Consider the following 21,286-nt stretch of genomic DNA (forward strand, 5'->3'; position numbering starts at 1 on the left):
CCAGCTCCGGCAACCGGGCTGTGGGGCGTGCCCTTAAGTAAGTGTCCTACGGTAGCCGAACCCTCAGATATGTTAATCAGACCCGTGTGGAGACCACAGGACTTGAGCGCAGGTATTTCGTAAATCCCAGCTATGCCAGATCCTAGTTAGATATCTTGTGGCTGGCCTCACCTAAAGCACCCAGGGCCCTGGGCTCAGATCTGGTAAACCGCCTAAGACGCTTTGCCCCGCTGGCTGGCAGCCCACCATACCTGTAAGCGCTCCTCCGCAGAGCGAGCTGTCATCCTGGACTTGCAGGCCCGCCGCCAAAGCCTTGTCTGAGCTTCTGACTTGTGGAGTCAGATCTGGGCTCCACCTCCGTACGCTGCCTTTTACAGCCCTACAGATTTGTCACAATACCTTTTGGCCTCAGTTACCTCTCGTGTAGAAAGGAGGTGATTCCGACCTTACCTGGATCAAAGAGTAGAGGAAGGGTCAAATGGGATTTTCATCATCATCACAGACGTATTTAATTGTACTGTTATTGTTGAGTCAGTGTGGTGCGGGGAGGACACAGGAGGTTTAACCTAACAACCAGCAGTTTACTACCTGGGAGTTACTGGGTGTTAGGTGACCCCTCTGGGCCTGGGTTTATCTACACAGTGGGAAGGATAGCGAATAAATCCCCTTTCCTCAGAGGCTATACTGAAATCCATAAAATACGATCAAAAGCTTTGTGATTTCTGTTATTTTCGGTGGGCTGCTCTGACTAGTCGGTCTTGATTAAGGCTGTGGTCAGTTACTATGGGTGAATCCCAGTATGTTGGCAGAGGTGATGCTCACTTATTACAAGTGTTGTAATTAACAATGCTAGCCATTCATCCCTAACTGACTTCAAATTAGGACCACCTATCCTTTTAGTCCATTCTGGACTTCTGCCCAGTGAGCTCACATTTGCTGACACTTTTTTCAGCCTGATTTCTTAATGTGGTTTTAATTTTTCTTTGTTAGAAAACTTGAACATCTCATATATGTATTAACATTTTGTCGTTGTTTGTTTTTCTATTAATGCATTTAATCTCATTCTCCTTGACCCAGCTCCCTCAAAATGTTAATGATCTGTGTGCAGTTAACAGATTCAGAAGCCCCCCTAAGGCAAGTAAGCACCTCTTGATTGGTGTTTCTCCATACATCTCCCCTGTTAGGTCTGTCACAGCACTAGAGACTGGGAGCTCTCAGAAATCTGCAGACCCACCAAGAAGACTAGACGTTTGGAACTCAAGATTCTTAAGAGTGTTGGTGCACTGTAATTACCAACTTCCAGTTTAAACTCTTTGGTAAATTTACATGTTAGGATGGTCGTGTATTCTTTTCAGATCAAGCTTCAAGGCAGAGAGTCTAAAATATCAGGACAATTCCAGGGCTTAAGGTATCTGGTGTGCTAGTTTGCAAGCTGCCTTTGGTTCCCAGGCTGTATCAGAAACACCTGAGGCATTTGTTAAAAGTGCAGATTCCCTAGCCCCCACCCACCCCACCTAGACCATCTGTATCAGAATTTCTGGGGTGGGGCCCAGGAATCTGTATCTTTCACAGGCACCTCACACAACTTGAAAGCTTGCGTAAAAAAATCTCCTGGCCACAAATATACCTTTGCCAAGCGGCTAGCAATGAAATTTAAATTTTAGGGTGTTCATTAGTGGTCTAGGGTGGTTTAATTCAAGCCAACAAATATTTCCTGAACACAGACTGTTTGTCAGGCATCCTGCTGGGTGCTGGGAAAACAAAGATGAATACGACATTGTCCAGTCTGCAAGGAGTTTGAGTTTATAGAGGGAGGAGGGACAATCAAAAGTGAAACTGTACCTGGGGCACCATTGGTAACACTCATCAACATAAACAGATTTTCTCACTTGTTTGCCCTCCCTGATCCCTTTCTCCCTCTTCCCATTCTTTTCTCCTATGTTTTCTTCTTTATCAGATCTTCGTTTTTACCCTGAACATTGTGAATGTTTTATTCCTGATCTAACATGGTTTTAAGACACTACTCTAACTTTTAAAGTCAACCTAATGATTTCAAAATGGAGGGAAACAGCTGATTTTTCAGCAGAGAAAAATGGGTATGAGAACATTTTTTTTTATATGTGAAGATCTTTTTTGTTTGTTTTTGTTTTTGTTTTTTGCTGTGTCGCATGGCTTGCAGGGTCTTAGTTCCCCAACCAGGGATTGAACCCATGCCCTCACAGTGAAAGCACATAGTCTTAACCACTGGACCAGCAGGTAATTCCCTATACATGAACATCTTGATGAGTCCCAGTTATTGGAGACTACTAAAGAATAGTTTCTAATATATGCACTCTTCTCCTAAAGAAAATTGTTAGAAGCTTGGATTTGGTTTTGGTTCATTTTCATTTATTTGGATAGGGCTGAGGGTTGTTGGGGGATTTGCACAGTAATACTTCCCAGCCTCTCTGGACAGCCCAGGGGGAGAAAAATGAGCAATAAATAACTCTATTTCTGGGACTTCCCTGGTGGTGCAGTGGTTAAGAATCCACCTGCCAATGCAGGGGACATGGGTTCAAGCCCTGGTCCGGAAAGATCCCATATGCCGCAGAGCAACTAAGCCTGTGCGCCACAACTACTGAGCCTGCACTCTAGAGCCTGCGTGCTACAGCTACTGAAGCCCCCGCACCTAGAGCCCGTGCTCCACAACAAGAGAAGCCACTGCAATGAGAATCCCATGCACCACAACAAAGAGTAGCCCCCCACTTGCCGCAATTAGAGAAAGCCCACTCGCAGCAACGAAAACCCAATGCAGCCAAAAATAAATTTTAAAAAAAAAGAAGTTACTAACTGCATAAAAAAAAAAAGCAGAAACAACTCTATTTCTTTGCACCAAGAAGAAAGAGTAGGGCTTCCCTGGTGGCACAGTGGTTGAGAATCTGCCTGCCAATGCAGGGGACACGGGTTCGAGCCCTGGTCTGGGAAGATCCCACATGCCGCAGAGCAACTAGGCCCATGAGCCACAACTACTGAGCCTGCGCGTCTGGGGCCGCAACAAGAGAGGCCGCGATAGTGAGAGGCCCGCGCACCGCAATGAAGAGTGGCCCCCGCTCGCCGCAACTAGAGAAAGCCCTCACACAGAAACGAAGACCCCACACAGCTAAAAATAATAAATAAATAAATTTATTAAAAAAAAAAAAAAAGAAGAAGAAAGAGTACCATGGGAAACTCTTGCCCAATGCATCATGGTATATTATTATCTCGTGTTCAGGGTTTTCACTGTGGGTGGCCACCACCACTTTCAGAAGCATAAAGGAAACAAAATAAATGCAGTGGCATTCTAAAGTGGGTAATGGAAACGATGATAAACCTAGAGGGCATTCCACAAGTGGGGGAAGTTTAAAGTTATGGGTTATTAATTTAAGATAAAGGTATACTGCCAGTAAGAAGGGATGAAATCCAGCCCTCCAATCCATTCCTGTGTGACTGTTTCTGTTTTCAGACCTTCCCATTCAAACCCAAGGTACTGAGTTTGAATTCCATCCATTCATTATCCTAAACTGCTACAAATCAAATTTCCTTTTGAAAGGTAGCAATATATTTTCTTATGCCTACTGAATAAATGTTTTTCTAATTCAGTGCTTCTATGGGAGTATGCTCCCAATTTGCTATGAAAATGGATCATTTATCCTATCACATAAGCAAAGATTAAAATATTCATGGTTGGCAAGGGGAGAAATAGGAACCCTCAAATACTTTTGGTAAGAGTTTAAAATGATATCCTTTTTGAAGGCATTTTAGCTATCTGGATTCAAGGCATAACCTTTCCCATCACAATTCCAGTCCTAGGACTTCATACTTCAGAGATACACTAAGATATGTGTATAAGGATATACATAGTAGCAACCTTTGTAATGAAGGAAGATTGCCAATAATCCAAAGAGCCATTAGCAGGTGCTTAAATAAATAAACTGGTGTGTGCATACCATAAAACACCATTGCAGCTTTTAAAAGAATGAGTTAGATCTAAATGTACAGATATGGAAAAGGAAAATAGCAACTAGTAAAAGTAAGTATGATTCTATTTTTTAAAATTTATATGTGTAAGTTGGATTATTCACAGGAAAGTTCTAGAAGAATATATGCCAAACTGTTAACAAGAGAAGACATACTTATACTAAAAAACTATTCGTTGCTTATCTGAAATTCAAATTTAACTGGGAGTCTTATCACACAAGATTGTTACACAAGCCTATGCTGGTGGCTTCAGGTAGCTATGGGTGCTGTTTGAAAGTGTGTATTACGAACATTGACACTGATCCTAGCCTCCTTTAGAACTGTGTCTTCACGTGCAACTTTGAATGATTCTTAAAGAGAGGAAAGGAGGAAGATGAAGACTGACTATAACAAAAATGCCAGGCACGCTGATAGATGGCATCATCTGAAGCTTCCTGAAAACAAACACAGCTGATACTATAACTGATTTACTGACCCTCAATCCCAGCAGCATACCTCTTTGCAAGGTGATTTTGCAATAACCTCCCATGTCTCTTCTTCACACCATTAATCTGAGCTGGACTTCTGGCCAGTAAAATGTGGCCAAAGTGACATGGTTCAAGTTCCTGAGCCTAGGCCTCCAGTGGCCCTGCAGCTTCAGCCTTCACCCTATTGTAACACTGCCCTGAGAACACCATCCTGGAAGAAAGACCACTTGGAGAGACCAGCCAACCCTCAGAATCATGAGAAATAATGAACTGATGGTATTTTAAGCCACTAAATTTGGTGGTTACATGTTGTGCCACAATAGATAACTCAGTTTCTTTCCTCATTGTTTTCCTCATTTTTTTCTGCACAAAATCTCTGTGAGGTTTCACTGAGGGTCAGAAATCTTCATTGTGAATATCACCAGTCTCACAGCTACATGTAAAAGAATGAAATTAGAACACTCCCTAACACCATACACAAAAAAAACCTCAAAATGGATTAAATACCTAAATGTAAGCCCAGACACTATAAAACTCTTAGAGGAAAACTAGGCAGAACACTCTATGACATACATCACAGCAAGATCCTTTTTGACCCACCTCCTAGAGAAATGGAAATAAAAACAAAAATAAACAAATGGGACCTAATGAAACTTAAAAGCTTTTGCACAGCAAAGGAAACCATAAACAAGAAGAAAAGACAACCTTCAGAATGGGAGAAAATATTTGCAAATGAAGCAACTGACAAAGGATTAATCTCCAAGATTTACAAGCAGCTCATGCAGCTCAATAACAAAAAAACGAACAACCCAATCCAAAAATGGGCAGAAGACCTAAATAGACATTTCTCCAGAGAAGATATACAGATTGCCAACAAACACATGAAAGGATGCTCAACATCACTAATCATTAGAGAAATGCAAATCAAAACTACAATGAGTTATCACCTCACACCAGTCAGAATGGCCATCATCAAAAAATCTGCAAACAACAAATGCTGGAGAGGGTGTTGAGAAAAGGGAACACTCTTGCACTGTTGATGGGAATGTAAATTGATAAGCCACTATGGAGAACAGTATGGAGGTTCCTCAAAAAACTAAAAACAGAACTACCATATGACCCAGCAATCCCACTACTGGGCATATACCCTGAGAAAACCATAATTCAAAAAGAGTCATGTACCACAATGTTCATTGCAGCTCTTTTTACAATAGCCAGGACATGGAAGCAACCTAAGTGTCCATCAACAGATGAATGGATAAAGAAGATGTGGCACATATATACAATGGAATATTACTCAGCCATTAAAAGAAACAAAATTGAATTATTTGTAGTGAGGTGGATGAACCTAGAGTCTGTCATACAGAGTGAAGTAAGTCAGAAAGAGAAAAACAAATACTGTATGCTAACACGTATATATGGAATCTAAAAAAAAAAATGGTTCTGAAGAAGCTGTGGGCAGGACAGCAAAGACACAGACGTAGAGAATGGACTTGAGGACACGGGGAGGGGTAAGGGTAAGCTGAGATGAAGTAAGAGAGTGGCATGGACATATATACACTACCACATGTAAAACAGATAGCTAGTGGGAAGCAATTACATAGCACAGGGAGATCAGCACGGTGCTTTGTGACCACCTAGAGGGGTGGGATAGGGAGGATGGGAGGGAGACGCAAGAGGGAGGAGATATGGGGATATATGTATATGTATAGCTGATTCACTTTGTTATAAAGCAGAAACTAACACACCATTGTAAAGCAATTATACTCGAATAAAGATGTTAAGAATATATATATATCACCAGTCTCACAGCTAATTAGGTGTGAAGCCAACAAAAATTTGAAAACAGATGTGTGTGGCTGTAAAAGTCCATTGTTTTCTGTACTCACACCTTGAACATAACGAGCATTCATTAAAAATTTAGTTGGATGACTGTCTGAATCAGAACTTGTTTTTTTGTTTTTGTTTTTGTTTTATTAATTAATTATTTATTTGGCTGTGCCGGGTCTTAGTTGTGGCACGCTGGATCTTTGTTGCCTCGTGCCAGCTCTTTTAGTCGCAGCATGTGAACTCTTAGTTGAGGCATGCAGGATCTAGTTCCCTGACAAGGGATCAAACCCAGGCTTTGGGAGCCTGGAGTCTTAACCACTGGACCACCAGGAAAGTCCCAGAACTTGGTTTTTATTACTTGTATATATCAGAATTAAGAATATATTTATTGGGACTTCCCTGGTGGCGCAGTGGTTGAGACTCTGTGCTCCCAATGCAGGGGGCCTGGGTTCAATCCCTGGTGAAGGAACTAGATCCCACATGCATGCCACAACTAAGAGTTCGCATGCCACAACTAAGGAGCCTGTGTGCCACAACTAAAGGAGCCCGCCTGCCGCAAATAAGACCCAGAGCAAGCAAAAAAAAAAAAGAATATATTTATTCAACAAGACATGTCTAACAGTAAGAAATTTTTAACCCTTAGTCCTTTTCTCTTGATTAAATTACTTGAAAGGAAACAGTATTCGACCTATTATGTTCTCCCTAAAATGTGAACCACAATTGTTCATCCTTGGAACAAGTACTCTAGTAGATTAGGAATTGTGTTTGTCCATTTCAGGTGAGAAACTGAGAGACAGAAAAAATAAATGACTTAACCAGAAGGAACCAACTAATTGAACCCTCCATACCTGACTCATTTATCTAATACTGTCTTTTTATTTTTCTTAACTTTTTATTTTAAAATTTTTATTATTATTATTATTATTATTTTGGCCACACGGAGCAGCATGCGGAACTTCCCCCATCAGGGGTCAAACCCATGACCCTGCAGTGGAAGCATGGAGCCTTAACCACTGGACCACCGGGGAAGTCCAACTTTTTATTTTTAAATGAATATAGTACAGCCTCACAGAAAGTTGCAAAACTCATTTATAGAGTCCCTTGAACTAAAATGAGAGTCTTTTTAAGTAGTTTTATTTATTTATTTATTTATTTAAATTTATTTATTTTTTGGCTGTGTTGGGTCTTCGTTGCTGCACACAGGTTTTCTCTTGTTGCAGCGAGTGAGGGCTACTCTTCGTTGCAGTGTGCGGGCTTCTCATTGCAGTGGCTTCTCTTGCTGTGGAGCACAGGCTCTAGGCACGCAGGCTTTCAGTAGTTGTGGTGCACGGGCTTTGTTGCTCTGTGGCATGTGGGATCTTCCCGCACCAGGGCTCGAACCCGTGTCCCCTGCATTGGCAGGCAGATTCTTAACCACTGCGCCACCAGGGAAGTCCCTTTTTAAGTATTTTAAATTATATATTTCCTCCTGAAATATTCTTTACATTTTCAGTGTGAGCCATGAATAAAGGAGGGAAGAAATATTACTAATTAGTAATAAATGGGCACTCACTGTAGACTAGGCAATTTGATATATGCCTTATTTTTATTTAATACATTATTAACCACCATTTTATACAATCTGAGTTTCTGAAAAGCCAAAACTTGTCCAGAGTCAGAGGTTGAATAAGTGGCAGAGCTGCAATTCCAAAGACAGTTTGTCTGACTCCAGGGCCCATGGTGTTTCCATCCTGTCAGAGTTCCTATCCAAAATAATTTCAACTTTCATTTACTAGTGAGGTTTGTTTGTTTGTTTGTTTGTTTGTTTATGGCTGTGTTTGGTCTTCGTTTCTGTGCGAGGGCTTTCTCTAGCTGTGGCAAGCGGGGGCCACTCTTCATCGCGGTGTGCGGGCCTCTCACTATCGTGGCCTCTCTTGTTGCGGTGCACAGGCTCCAGACGCGCAGGCTCAGTAGTTGTGGCTCACGGGCCTAGCCGCTCCACAGCATGTGGGATCTTCCCAGACCAGGGCTCGAACCCGCGTCCCCTGCATTGGCAGGCAGATTCTCAACCACTGCGCCACCAGGGAAGCCCCTACTAGTGAGGTTTTATTTTGTGATTATTTATTTTTTTTTTTAATGTTACTTTGGTAAAAGTATTTATAAACCCTGGGCAAAGTCTTACTTTTTTCCAACTCTCAGTGCAGTAGCATGTCTGCATAGCAAAACAATCTGCACACTTCCATTACTGATGAGATTTTTCTATTACATCTTTCTCTAAACAAACTGCATGTGATTTACTTGATGATAAAGATGCCCAGACAGACAAAACAAAATTTTTTTAAAGAAAAAATATTTTAATTAAAAAAAAAAGATGCCAAGCATTTCTGTAACATCCTTGAAGGTATAATAATTCAAACTTCTTTAAGACAAGCTCATTATCAGACTTCCCTGGTGGCACAGTGGTTAAGAATCCACCTGCCAATGCAGGGGACAAGGGTTCGAGCCCTGGGCCAGGAAGATCCCACACGCTGCAGAGCAACTTAGCCCATGTGCCACAACTACCGAGCCTGCACTCTAGAGCCACAACTACTGAGTCCACGTGCCGGAACTACTGAAGCCCGCGCACCTAGAGCCCATGCTCCGCAACAAGTGAAGCCACCGCAATGAGAATCCCGCATACCACAATGAAGAGTAGCCCCCGCTCACTGCAACTAGAGAAAACCTGCGTGCAGCAATGAAGACCCAATTCAACCAAAGATAAAATAAATAAATATTAAAAAATATATATTAAAAAAATCTTTTTTAAAAAAAGACAAGGTCATTATGCTTAGATATTAAATTCAGAATTGCTACGATCCAACCACGAAATTTATTTAGTCATTTTAGGCTCTGATAAAATGGAGACTATCTTACTGACCTAAGAACAAAGTGCTGTCATAAAAGGCCTCATAACCCTATGACCCAGAAAGATCACATCTCCTGCCCAAAAAAACCCTAATATGATGAAAATTTACATAATAAGATATTTATATCAAAATTATATAACATAATACATTAGGGATTTGTTAAAGTCTATTATTTGAGAAGTAATTAAGTAAGCTATCAGATGGGCAATTATATAACTGTTAAAAAATGTTAACAATGAAGAGTCTGCAAAGCCAAAAAGGGAGCTAGAACATTGTATGTACTGAATGAGTACAACTATGTCAAAGACCATATAGAAAAAAATTAGGAAGAAATGACTCCTTTTCATTTTTCTAAGTATTCTGTAATGAGACCTTATATTAAAAATAATTTTTTAAATTAATTTAAAATTAAAATCCTATATATCTTGGAATGACTTACAGGATTAGTGTGTCTGAAATTCCAATATTACCCTTTTACTGATCATTTATTCTTCCTGACTTAATAAAACATGCATTTCACTCACTTCGCAGGCCCTTTGAGCCCACAAGTTAAGGACCAAGGCTATTTTTATTTTCTTTTAATGTTTTATGATTTGTGTATTACACTGACTAACCTGGTGCTGCTTTTTTGTTTTTTTTTAAAAGCCTGGTGCTTCCTAACCACATAGTCTAGGATAATTTTGTTTTAGCTACAGCTGTTTAACTGAACACACAACAGTGATATGCCAATTTCTTCTTTGCCAAGAAAATGTGTGTACCACTATTTTATCTATACTTATGAAGATCAAGATAAATGAAGAAAGCGTAACATAAGAATAAGAACAATCCTATGTGAATTTCAGCATGGAATCTACATGTCATCATAATGTATGAAGTTTCTCATTGACCTTTCACGGTAATGACACAAGAACACAGATTGCATTTTGCAAGCAGGTAAAGGCCTAATGTTCCTACATCTAAGCCACTAACATGTAAGCCAAACAAAATGTATATTCCTCTCCCTAACTTTTTGTCTGCCTGCTATTCAATATTTTGAAAGTATAAGTGATCAGTTTTATATGCAATTTCACGAACATGCCCAAAGGCAAAAAACCTTTGTCACTATAGCCACTTTGAACTAACTCAAGATCATTCCTCCACAGAGCTCAGAATTCATCATATTTATTATTCTGTGAATCATAAAATCCCTGTGGAGATGGGGAAAGGAAAAAATAGCTTTAATTTCATAAGTAAAGTCAGATCTCATAGTAGAGAATTATCAACTAATGTGGTAAAAATTGACCAGTCTATTTGTGGCACCTCCCAAACATGGCATCCCATAGCTCCACATGCTCTAGTCAACTGTCACTTGAACATCCTCTGCCACGAGTGTCCAGTCTTTATTGCCCAATGGAAGGAGGAATTGTAGAACACTAATAATCCCCCAAAATAAAAGTTTCTATTTCTCTAATCATCCTCCATTCTGTTTATTCTCCCCACCCATCTTACCTTATTAAAGCCTATAATAGAATTGCCTCCTGATCATGATGTATACTAAGAAGACAGTGCCCACTAGCCATCCAGATGTAACATCTCTTCTATTGTGGTGCTCTTGTCAAGTTTCTACCATCTTTCCTGTTATTAGTTAAATCATGCCCCCCACCAAACAAAGATACATTAGTGTACTAATCCCCAGTACTTCAGAATGTGACCTTATCTGGAGATATGGTCTTTATGGAGGCAATCAAGATAAATGAGGTCATTAGGATGGACTCTAAGCCAATATGACTAGTGTCCTTATAAAAAGGGGAAATTTGGACATAGAGACATGCATAGAGGGGAGATGATGTGAAGATACAGGAAAAAGACAACCTTCTTCAGCCACAGAGAGAGGTCTGGAACAGATCTTTCCCTCACAGTCTTCAGAAAGAACTGACCCTGCTGACACCTTGATTTTGGACTTCTAACTTCCAAAACTGCAAGACAATAAAATTTCCATTGTTTAAGCCATCCTTTTGTGGCAGCCCTCGCAAACTAATACACTTCCCTACCATTTATATTCATGGAAGTTCTCCTAAATCCATTTTTTTAACGAAGGGCATCATGACTCCCTGTTGGCCTAAAATAGACTAAGATTGTGCCTCTTGCATAAACATAAATATTAGTAGCACCTCTTTTATTCTCAAAAGTGCCCAGGTTTATATAGTCATCCTACCTCTCATGCCACCCACAATCCTTCCTACACCCCACTTCCATTCAGCCAGGAGGTTCTTCACAATCACTTTAGTATCTCTGATTATTACAGACCTCCTTTGGTACGATGACAAAAGGGATATTCACTTAAAAGCTTTCATCAATTTTTGTTTTGTTTTGACTAGATTGTACACCCTGTAAAGATAGGAACTGCTTCTTTCTCACTTTTGCTTCACTTAGCATTGACATGGTCCAGCATGCAAGAAGTGTTTATACAACAAAATTAAATTGAAGTAGGAACTTTATTATCTTTACTAAAATATCATATTTGTTCCAAATTAACCTCTCTTAAAGTTATCAAGAAATAGATGCAAATTGCTAAGTATCTCTATTTTATGGGACTGAGGAATTCTCATTTTTTTAAAAGCATGAAGAATAAGCAAGTTGAAGCATTTTAGCTTTTTATGGCATTAGTATGCTTAGGCCAGCATGATTGTATCTACAGGGAGAAACCAAATATATTGCACATGTATTAGTATCATGTTCCCATAAATATTCTACGAAGTTGTAATAGCATAATGGAAATCAAAAACTACAAAAGCAGATGATTACTGGAAGTAATGCAATCATCACTGAGATAAGGAGAGATGAGAAGACAAATACTTTCATGTGGGCTTGTAGACCATATTTAAAGGGCATGGCATAAGTATTTATAAGTATCTATAGACTTAAAGTCCCATCTAGGACAGCATAGAGAGGACCTAAGAAGCCTAAACACTGCTGTTTGATGCTCTGGGCAGAAATGGAAAATGATCTGTGAACATGCCTTAACATGCATGGTTTTCAGTATAACTTCTTCCAGAATGGTGATGTAAACCCAGGGCTTAAAGGACTTATGGCTCAGTAGCAATCAGGCTCCTTTCTTGACTCTGGCAGGACCCTGCCCAAAGGTGTCAATGGTAGCTTTGTATTTCATTGCAGGAACCAAGGAAAGGATAGCATCTGTGCATTCCCAGAGTAAACCTCTCCCCTGTAAAGTTCTGAATTGTGTACATGCCTGTGCCCACTCAGAAGGTTCCTACCTTTCCAGGTACCTGTTACTGTACTTGGAAACCACCTTGCTTCTACCTTGTGGAGCACATTGCTCCATATTCTACCCCCTCTCCTGCCAACCATATTGGGAACTGCTTCAAAAACCTGCATGCACCTCTTTCATTCCAGAGCACTCTAATTTTTGTGGTTATAAAAGCCATGCATCCCAGTTGTAGAGAATTTGGAAAATTCAGAAAGATACAAAAGAAACAGAGAGAGTGAGGATGAGGGAGAGGGAGAGAGAGAAAGAGAGAAAATATGAAGAATGAATCACTGGTAATTCCACCTCTCAGAGACAATCACTGTATTATTCTGGTGTATTTCCTTTAAGGAGCTCTCTTTTCAGTATTTCTCTGCCTAGTTCTCCTAACAGCTCCCTTGTCTGCACTTCCTCTGTCATCTCTTACAGAACTGATAGTTAAGTGGGTGAATACTTGAATTAGGAAAGATTTTATTTTGTGTAATTAAAAGTATAAAAAAGGGACTTTTCCTTTAATATTATCCATTGTATGCAGTGGGAGTTTGTAGCAATAGAACTCCTATTAAGATAGGAGCCCATCTGACATAGCAGAGAATCCTCCTCCCTAACTCTCAGAAACCCAACCACTACCACCATGTACAGCAATGATCAGTATTGTTCTGTAAAGAGATTAGTTACATTTTGAGTTACGTGGCCCAGAGATGGGCCAGGGAACCCATAATCTATGTACCTCTGTTTCCATGAGAAAATCTGTTCTGGGTTCCAACTACTTATTTACAAACTAGCTCACAGAAAACAAATGGTTTCTAGGAGGGAGACTGCCTATGTTTGGATCACTGGAATAAGAGAACAGGAGTGACAGATGAATGGATAAAGAAGATGTGGTACATATACACAATGGAATACTACTCAGCCATAAAAAGAGCGAAATAATGCCATTTGCAGCAACATGGATGTAACCAGGGATTATCATACTAAGTGAGGTAAGTCAGAAAGAGAAAGACAAACCATATGATATCACTTATATGTAGACTCTAAAATATAACACAAATGAACCTATCTATGAAACAGAAACAGAATCACAGACATAGAGAACAGACTGGTGGTTGCCAGTGGGGAGAGGGATGGTGGAGGGATGGAGTTGGAGGTTGGGGGTAGCAGACTTAAGCTTTTATATACAGAATGCATAAACAACACGGTCCTACAGCATAGCACATAGAACAATATTCAATATCCTATGTTAAACCATAATGGAAAAGAATATTTTTTAAGAAGAGCATGTATATATATATATGTATAACTGAATCATTTTGTTGTTCAGCAGTAATTAACACAACATTGTAAATCAACTATACTTCAATTAAAAAAAAGAGAGAGAGAACAGGAGTAAGTGCTTGGGTAACATTTGTGAAGAGGAGGTAACAAGCCAACCTCCAGTGAGGAAAAGCAGTGTGGTTAATTTGCATAGGGGATGCCTAAGAGTTGGAAGAACAAGAAAGAGGGCAGTTCTTCAAAGTAACTGTCCTGTGAGGCTTTGTTTATCTCTAGTTTTTTTCTCATTCCTCTTGTCTATTGAACTCATTTATCAAAACTCAGCTCCATGGAAGTGTGTGCATGTAAAACTGGTGAAATCTGGAAAAGAGCTGTAGGTTGTTTCAATGTCGGTATGCCAGTGTGGGTATTGTACTCAAGTTACATAAGACGTTACTATTGGGGGAACCTGGGGGAATGGTACATGGGACCTTTTTGTACTATTTTTGCTACTTCCTGTGCGTCTATAATTATTTCAAAAGAAAAACTTAGCTCCAGAGCTTGTTGCAGCACAGAGTCTTGCCTGACAACTGGATTCACATTACCTTCCAACTGCTTTGGCTTATTGTCCCTTCACGTAATTTTCATACTTTCTAACTATCTGTGCCACACCACTTAGCATACGTGTATATTTACGTTGTACTGCATATGTTTATATATGTTTACATACATTGAGATAAACACACAAGATATAATATATATAATACATCTTGTTCACTAGCTGGTTCATATGTATATATACTGTGAATCCCCACAAGACTGTAAGCTCTTTCTTTGTACTTCCTTCCTTGATACCCCCAGGGCACCCCACTGCTAACTGTATGGTAGATACTCAATAAATACTACTTAACCCACTGAAAAAGCAAGAAATAAAGGGAAAAAAATAGTTAAAACACTTGACCAAGTTTTTTTTTTTTTAAACAATATAGTTTGGTGCCCAGGAAACATTTACTAGTCCAAGATTAGAGTTTAAAGGCTGTAGAGGCCTGTACCTCTGTCTCCTTTAATCTTGGTTATCACCATAAACAGGCAGTTATCAGCTGAGAAGCACAAAGGTTAGTCACAAGTGCGTTGTTTTAACACTTGCCATAAAATCTCTGTGAGTTCATTGAAGGAAATGCTGAAGAAGCACTTTGCTAACTCCAGAATCCACCCTTCCCTAGGTAATCTTGTCTGAATCAAAGGGTGAACAGGTTTGTTTAAGCTGAAAGGTTGGGTGAAAAAAACAAACAGGTAAATTTTAAACTTTATGAAAAATGTGTACCTTCAAAATCAATATGAACGGTATCTCCACATTGAGAAATTAGAAACATATCTGCTGACTTAATAGAGAATATTCTTAGAAAAGTTACCTTCTGATTTAAACTGCTATTTACAGGCTAAAATATATGGGTTGTTGCCTAGAGATAGGAAATGACTTTATACACTTGACCATTGAACAATATGGGTTTGAACAGTGGGGGTTCACTTATACGCAGATATTTTTCAATAAATACAATAGAATTTTTAAAAATATTTTTGACAATTTGAAAAAATGTGCAGATGAAATGCGTGGCCTAAAATATTGAAAAAATTAAGAAAAAGGCATGTCATGAATGAGTAAAAATTATGTAGATACTAGTCTATTCCTACATAGGCATAAGGTGAGTGATATTTAATACAAAATTAATAATGTGTTAGTTTTCTTACTGTTTTATAAGCTTTCAAAGAATTACGTTACTATACAGGATGCCTCTCTCTCCTGTACTTGGAGAAACTGCATATCAGCCTGTTACCACAGGTAAGTGTTTTTTTAAAAAATGTAATAATGTTTCCAATACTGTATTATAAATAAGACTGTAATACTACATGCCACAAAAATTTTATAATGATTTATTCATTAGTGTATAGGCTACTCTACCATGAAGCAATCTTATTGATTACACAAAGCTACCATTAAAGCAAACACATTGCTGCTTCTTTGTTATCAAAGCATGAATCGTTTTATCTGTTAAAAAATATGAATTTCTTTTTCACATTATCTTTTCATTTTTGATGTCTAGTGTTAGTAACATGTATAACATCTACAGTGTTTTGTATTACATACAATATTAATGTAGGTACTGACAAGTAACTCACCTTGTAAACAGAGGACATAAACTTAAGTATAGTACTGTAAATGTATTTTCTCCTCCTATGATTTTCTTAATAACATTTTTTAATCTAGCTTACTTTACTGTAAGAAAACAGTATATAATACTTATACAAAATATGTCTTAACCGAGTGTTAATGTTATTGGTAAGGCTTCCAGTTAGGTTTTTGAGGAGTCAAAAGTTGTATGTGATTTTCGACTGTGAGGGGAATCAGTACACCTAACCCCCATGTTGTTTAAGGGCACTATGTGATAGTAGATATATTATCCACAAAATAAAATATTTAGTGAAATAAACAAAGATCAGAATATGTGCATGGTATTCTTTTTTTTTAAGTTTATTTTGTATTTTAATAACTTTTTATAATTATCAAAGTAAAAGCCACACAATTTTGGATATTTAGAAAATATGGCAATGTAAAGAGAAAAAATCGTTTTTAATTGAAGTATAATTGATTTACAACATTGTGTTAGTTTCAGGTGTACAGCAAAGTGATTCAGTTATTTTTTTTTCAGATTATATTCCACTATAGGTAGGATATTGAATATAATTCCCTGTTGTGCATGGTATTCTAATTCTACCACTTATACTTTTAAATGAGAGGAAATTTTATACACATTTATATATACATACATATATATATATACACACATACACACATACATACGTGTATGTGTGTGATTTTATGTGCATGAGATCTCTCTGGATAGATACACAAGAAGCAGGTGACAACGGCTACTCCTAGGGAAGAAAATTACTAGGAGATGAGTTGGGAAGATTGATTTTTCACTATATAAAATTTTCCACTGTTTTGAGTGTTTTACCACATGGATGTATTATCTTTAGAGATGTTGTTTTTATCTTTTTATTGTAAAATAAAACACAGGTAAAGAAAAACCACATGAAACAAATTCATGTCTCAGTAAATTATTAAAAGGTAAACACTTTCATTTACCTTGACACCAGGTCAAGAAATAAAACTTTGCCAGCCACCTAGAAGCCTCTCCATGTGCCCCATCTCTATCACAGACTGTCCCCACCCTTTCCAAAGTAACTACTATCTTGGCTTTTAGAGTAATCATTTACTTCCACTGTCCTGCTTTGGTAACTTCCCTTGCACTTCTTTATAATTTTATCAATCAAGTGTGCATCCCTAGCTGCTATAGTTAGTCTTGCCCGTTTTTTTTTTTTTTTAAATTGGTCTTTTATGTCTCTTGTAAGGTGTAGTTTTCTAAATTTTTTCTACTGTGAACTCATGGACTTAAGCGTATCTAATGGGTTTCAGATTGTGGGAGCCAGAGTCCAGGATGGCCCCCAGTGATCCCTGCCTTCTGGTATTCACACCTTTATATGGTCCCCTCTCACATTGGACAAGGGTCGGTCTGTGTAACCAATAAATTACAGGCATACCTCAGAGATATTGCAGGTCGGGTTCCAGACCACCACAATAATGAGAATATTGCAATGAAGTGAGTCACAGGAGCTTTTTGGTTTCCCAGTACCTATAAGTTATATTTACACTATACTGCAGTCTATTAAGTGTGCAATGGCATTGTCTAAAAAAATGTACATATCTTACTTTTAAAATACTTTATTGCTAAAAATTTCTAACCATTATCTAAGGCTTTAGCGAACCCTAATCTTTTGCTGGTGGAGGGTCTTGCCTCGATGTTGATGACTGCTGACTAATCAGGGTGTTGGTTGCTGAAGATTGGGGTAGCTTTGGTCAACCCAACCCATTTCTTAAAATAAGACAACAATGAATGTTGCTGTGTTGATTGACTCTTCCTTTCATGAACAATTTCTCTGTAGCATGCATTGATCTTTGATAGCATTTTACCATGGTAGAACTTCTTTCAAAATTGAAGTCAGTCCTCTCAAACCCTGTTGCTGTTTTATCAACTAAGTTTATGTAATATTCTAAATCCTTTGTTGTCATTTCAACAGTCTTCACAGCACCTTCACCAGGAGTAGATTCCATCTCAAGAAACCAATTTCTTTGCTCATCCATAAGATGCAACTCATTCTTTAAAGTTTTATCATGAGATTGCAGCAATTCAGTCACATCTTCAGGCTCCACTTCTAATTCTAGGTCTCTTGCTATTTCCACCACACCTACAGTTACTTCCTCCAATGAAGTCCTGAACCCCTCAAAATCACCCGTGAGGGTCAGAATCACTTCTTCCAAATTCCTGTTAATGTTGATATTTTGACCTCTTCCCATGAATCACAAATGTTCTTAATGGCATCTAGAATGGTGAATCTTTTCCAGAGGTTTTCAATTTACTTTGCCCTCCATCAGAGGAATCACTATCTATGGGAGCTATAGCCTCATGAAGTATATTTCTTCAATAATAAGACTTGAAAGTCAAAATGACTCCTTGATCCATGGGCTGCAGTATGAATGTTGTGTTAACAGGCATGAAAACAACATTAATCTCATTGTACATCTCCATCAGAGCTCTTCGGTGACCAGGTACATTGCCAATGGGCAGTAACATTTTGAAAGGAATCTTTCCTTTCTGAGCAATAGGTCTCCACAGTGGCTTTAAAATATTCAACTTAAAGTCACCAGCTACATAAGCCCCAAACAAGAGAGTCACCCTGTCCTTTGAAGACTTGAAGCCAGGCATTGATTTCTCCTCTCTAGTTTTAAAAGTCCTAGATGGCATCTTCTTCCAATATAAGTCTGTTTTTTCTACACTGAAAATCTCTTGTTTAGTGTAGCTACCTTCATTAATTATCTTAACTAAACCTTCTGGATAACTTGCTGCAGCTTCTGCATCACCTTGCTGCTTCATCTTGTACTTTTATGTTATGGAGGTGGCTTCTTTCCTTAAACCTCATGAAGCAGCCTCTGCTAGCTTCAGACTTTTCTTCTGCAGTTTCCTCATCTCTCTCAGCCTTCCTAGAATTGAAGAGAGTTAGGGCCTTGCTTTGAATTAAGGGAATTTTGTGGCAGGTTTGCTCTTCTAACCTGATCACTCAGACTTTCTCCATATCAGTAATAAGGCTGTTTCACTTTCTTAACATTTGTGTGTTCACTGGAGTAGCACTTTTAATTTCCTTTAAGAACTTTTCCTTTGCATTCACAACTTGGTTAACTGTTTAGCGCAAGAGGCCTAGCTTTCTGCCTATGTCTTTTGACATACCTTCTTCACTAAGCTTAATCATTTCTGGCTTTGGATTTAAAGTGAGAGAGAGCATTGAGTAGAGTTCCCTGTGCTATACAGGAGATTCTCATTAGTTATCTATTTTATACATAGTATCAAAAGTGTAAATATGTCAATCCCAATCTCCCAATTCATCCCACCTCCCCTTACCCTCTTGGTAGCCATATGTTAAAAATTTTTTAAATAGGCCAGTGAGAGGAGAGACCTTCAAGATGGCAAAAGAGTAAGACGTGAAGATCACCTTCCTCCCCACAAATACGTCAGAAATACATCTACATGTGGAACAGCTCCTACAGAACACCTACTGAACGCTGGCAGAAGACCTCAGACCTCCCAAAAGGCAAGAAACTTCCCACATACCTGGGTAGGGCAAAAGAAAAAAGAACAAACAGAGACAAAAGAATAGTGACAGGACCTGCACCTCTGGGAGGGAACTGTGAAGTTTCCACACACTAGGAAGCCCCTTCACTGGAGGAGACAGGGGGTGGCATGGGGGAAGCTTCGGAGCCACGGAGGAAAGCGCAGCAACTGGGGTGCTGAGGGCAAAGCAGAGAGATTCCCGCACAAAGGATCAGTGCCGACCAGCACTGAGAGACAGCCCAAGAGGCTTGTCTGCTCACCAGCTGGGGCGAGTGGGGGCTGGGAGCTGAGGCTCAGGCTTCGGGGGTCAGACCCCAGGGAGAGGACTGGGGTTGGCTGCGTGAACACAGTCTGAAGGGGGTTAGTGCGCCACAGTTAGCCGGGAGGGAGTCTGGGGAAAACTCTGGACCTGCCTAAGAGGCAAAACACCATTGTTTCAGGGTGCACGAGGAGATGCGGGATCAGAGCACAGCCTAAAGGAGCTCCAGAGACAGGCGCAAGCCGCGGTTATCAGCGCAGATACCAGAGATGGGTATGAGACGCTAAGGCTGCTGCTGCAGCCACCAAGAAGCCTGTGTGCAAGCACAGGTCACTGTCCACACTGCCCCTCCCAGGAGCCTGTGCAGCCCGCCACTGCCAGGGTCCCGTGATCTAGGGACAACTTGCCCAGGAGAACACACGGCACGCCTCAGGCTGTTGCAACATCACACCGGACTCTGCCACGGCAGGCTCGCCCCACATTCCATACCCCTCCCTCCCCCCAGCCTGAGTGAGCCAGAGCCCCCTAATCAGCTGCTCCTTTAACCCCGTCCTGTCTGGGCAAAGAACAGATGCCCTCAGGCGACCAATACGCAGAGGCGGGGCCAGATCCAAAGCTGAACCCCAGGAGCTGTGCAAACAAAGAAGAGAAAGAGAAATTTCTCCCAGCAACCGCAGGAGCAGTGGATTAAATCTCCACAATCAACCTGATGTACCCTGCATCTCTGAAATACCTGAATAGACAATGAATCATCCCAAAATTGAGGCAGTGCACGTTGGGAGCAACTGTAGACTTCGGGTTAGCTTTCTGCATCTAATTCGTTTCCGGTTTTATGTTTATCTTAGTTTAGTATTTGGAGTTTATTATCATTAGTAGATTTATTGATTTGGTTGCTCTCTTTTTTTTATATAGATATAGATATATATTTTTCTTTTTCTCCTTCTGTGAGTGTGTATGTGTATGTTTCTTTGTGTGTTTTTGTCTGTATAGCTTTGCTTTTACCATTTGTCCTAGGGTTCTGTCTGTCCTTTTTTTTTTTTTTTTTTTTTTTAGTATAGTTTTTAGCACTTGCTATCATTGGTGGATTTGTTTTTTGGTTTGGTTGCTCTCTTCTTTCGTTCTTTCTTTCTTTTTATTTTTCTTTTCATTAATTTTTTATTTTATATTTTTAATAATTTATTTGTATTTTTTAATTTTAATAACTTTATTTTACTTTATTTTTTTCTTTCCTTCTTTCTTTTTTTCTCCCTTTTCTTCTGAGCCGTGTGGCTGACAGGGTCTTGGTGCTCCAGCTGGGTGTCAGGCCTGTGCCTCTAACATGGGAGAGCCGAGGTCAGGACATTGGTCCACCAGAGACCTCCCACCTCCATGTAATATCAAACGGTGAAAGCTCTCCCAGTGATCTCCATCTCAATGCTAAGCCCCAGCTCCACTCAACGACCAGCAAGCTATAGTGCTGGACACCCTATGCCAAACAACTAGCAAGACAGGAACACAACCCCACCCATTAGCAGAGACGCTGCCTAAAAGCATAATAAGGTCACAGACACCCCAAAACACACCACTGGACGTGGTCTTGCCCACCAGAAACACAAGATTCAGCCTCATCCACCAGAACACAGGCACCA

The 21,286-nt window shown here is 39.6% G+C and overlaps 1 protein-coding gene and 1 long non-coding RNA gene across 9 annotated transcripts in view; one reads left to right on the forward strand and one right to left on the reverse strand.

Moving 5' to 3' along the window:
• The window catches only part of TRPM6 (transient receptor potential cation channel subfamily M member 6), a 217,030-nt gene that overhangs the window by 145,080 nt on the left and 50,664 nt on the right, over positions 1-21,286 (reverse strand). For all 8 annotated transcript variants that reach the window (XR_014247276.1, XM_082401319.1, XM_082401318.1 and 5 more), the window contains one exon: positions 252-450. Coding sequence is in view for 1 of the 8 variants with exons in the window: in XM_082401322.1 (XP_082257448.1) it covers positions 252-284 (33 nt within the window). In the remaining 7 variants the exon portion in view is untranslated. The remainder of the gene's footprint in view (positions 1-251; positions 451-21,286) is intronic.
• LOC309633140 lies at positions 449-9,045 on the forward strand. The gene is made up of 2 exons (XR_014247339.1): positions 449-8,072; positions 8,376-9,045. It is a non-coding gene; the product is annotated as an uncharacterized lncRNA (long non-coding RNA).

Source organism: Balaenoptera borealis (assembly GCF_965194805.1).
Source record: "Balaenoptera borealis genome assembly, chromosome: 8".
In the NCBI taxonomy this organism is placed as follows: domain Eukaryota; kingdom Metazoa; phylum Chordata; class Mammalia; order Artiodactyla; family Balaenopteridae; genus Balaenoptera; species Balaenoptera borealis.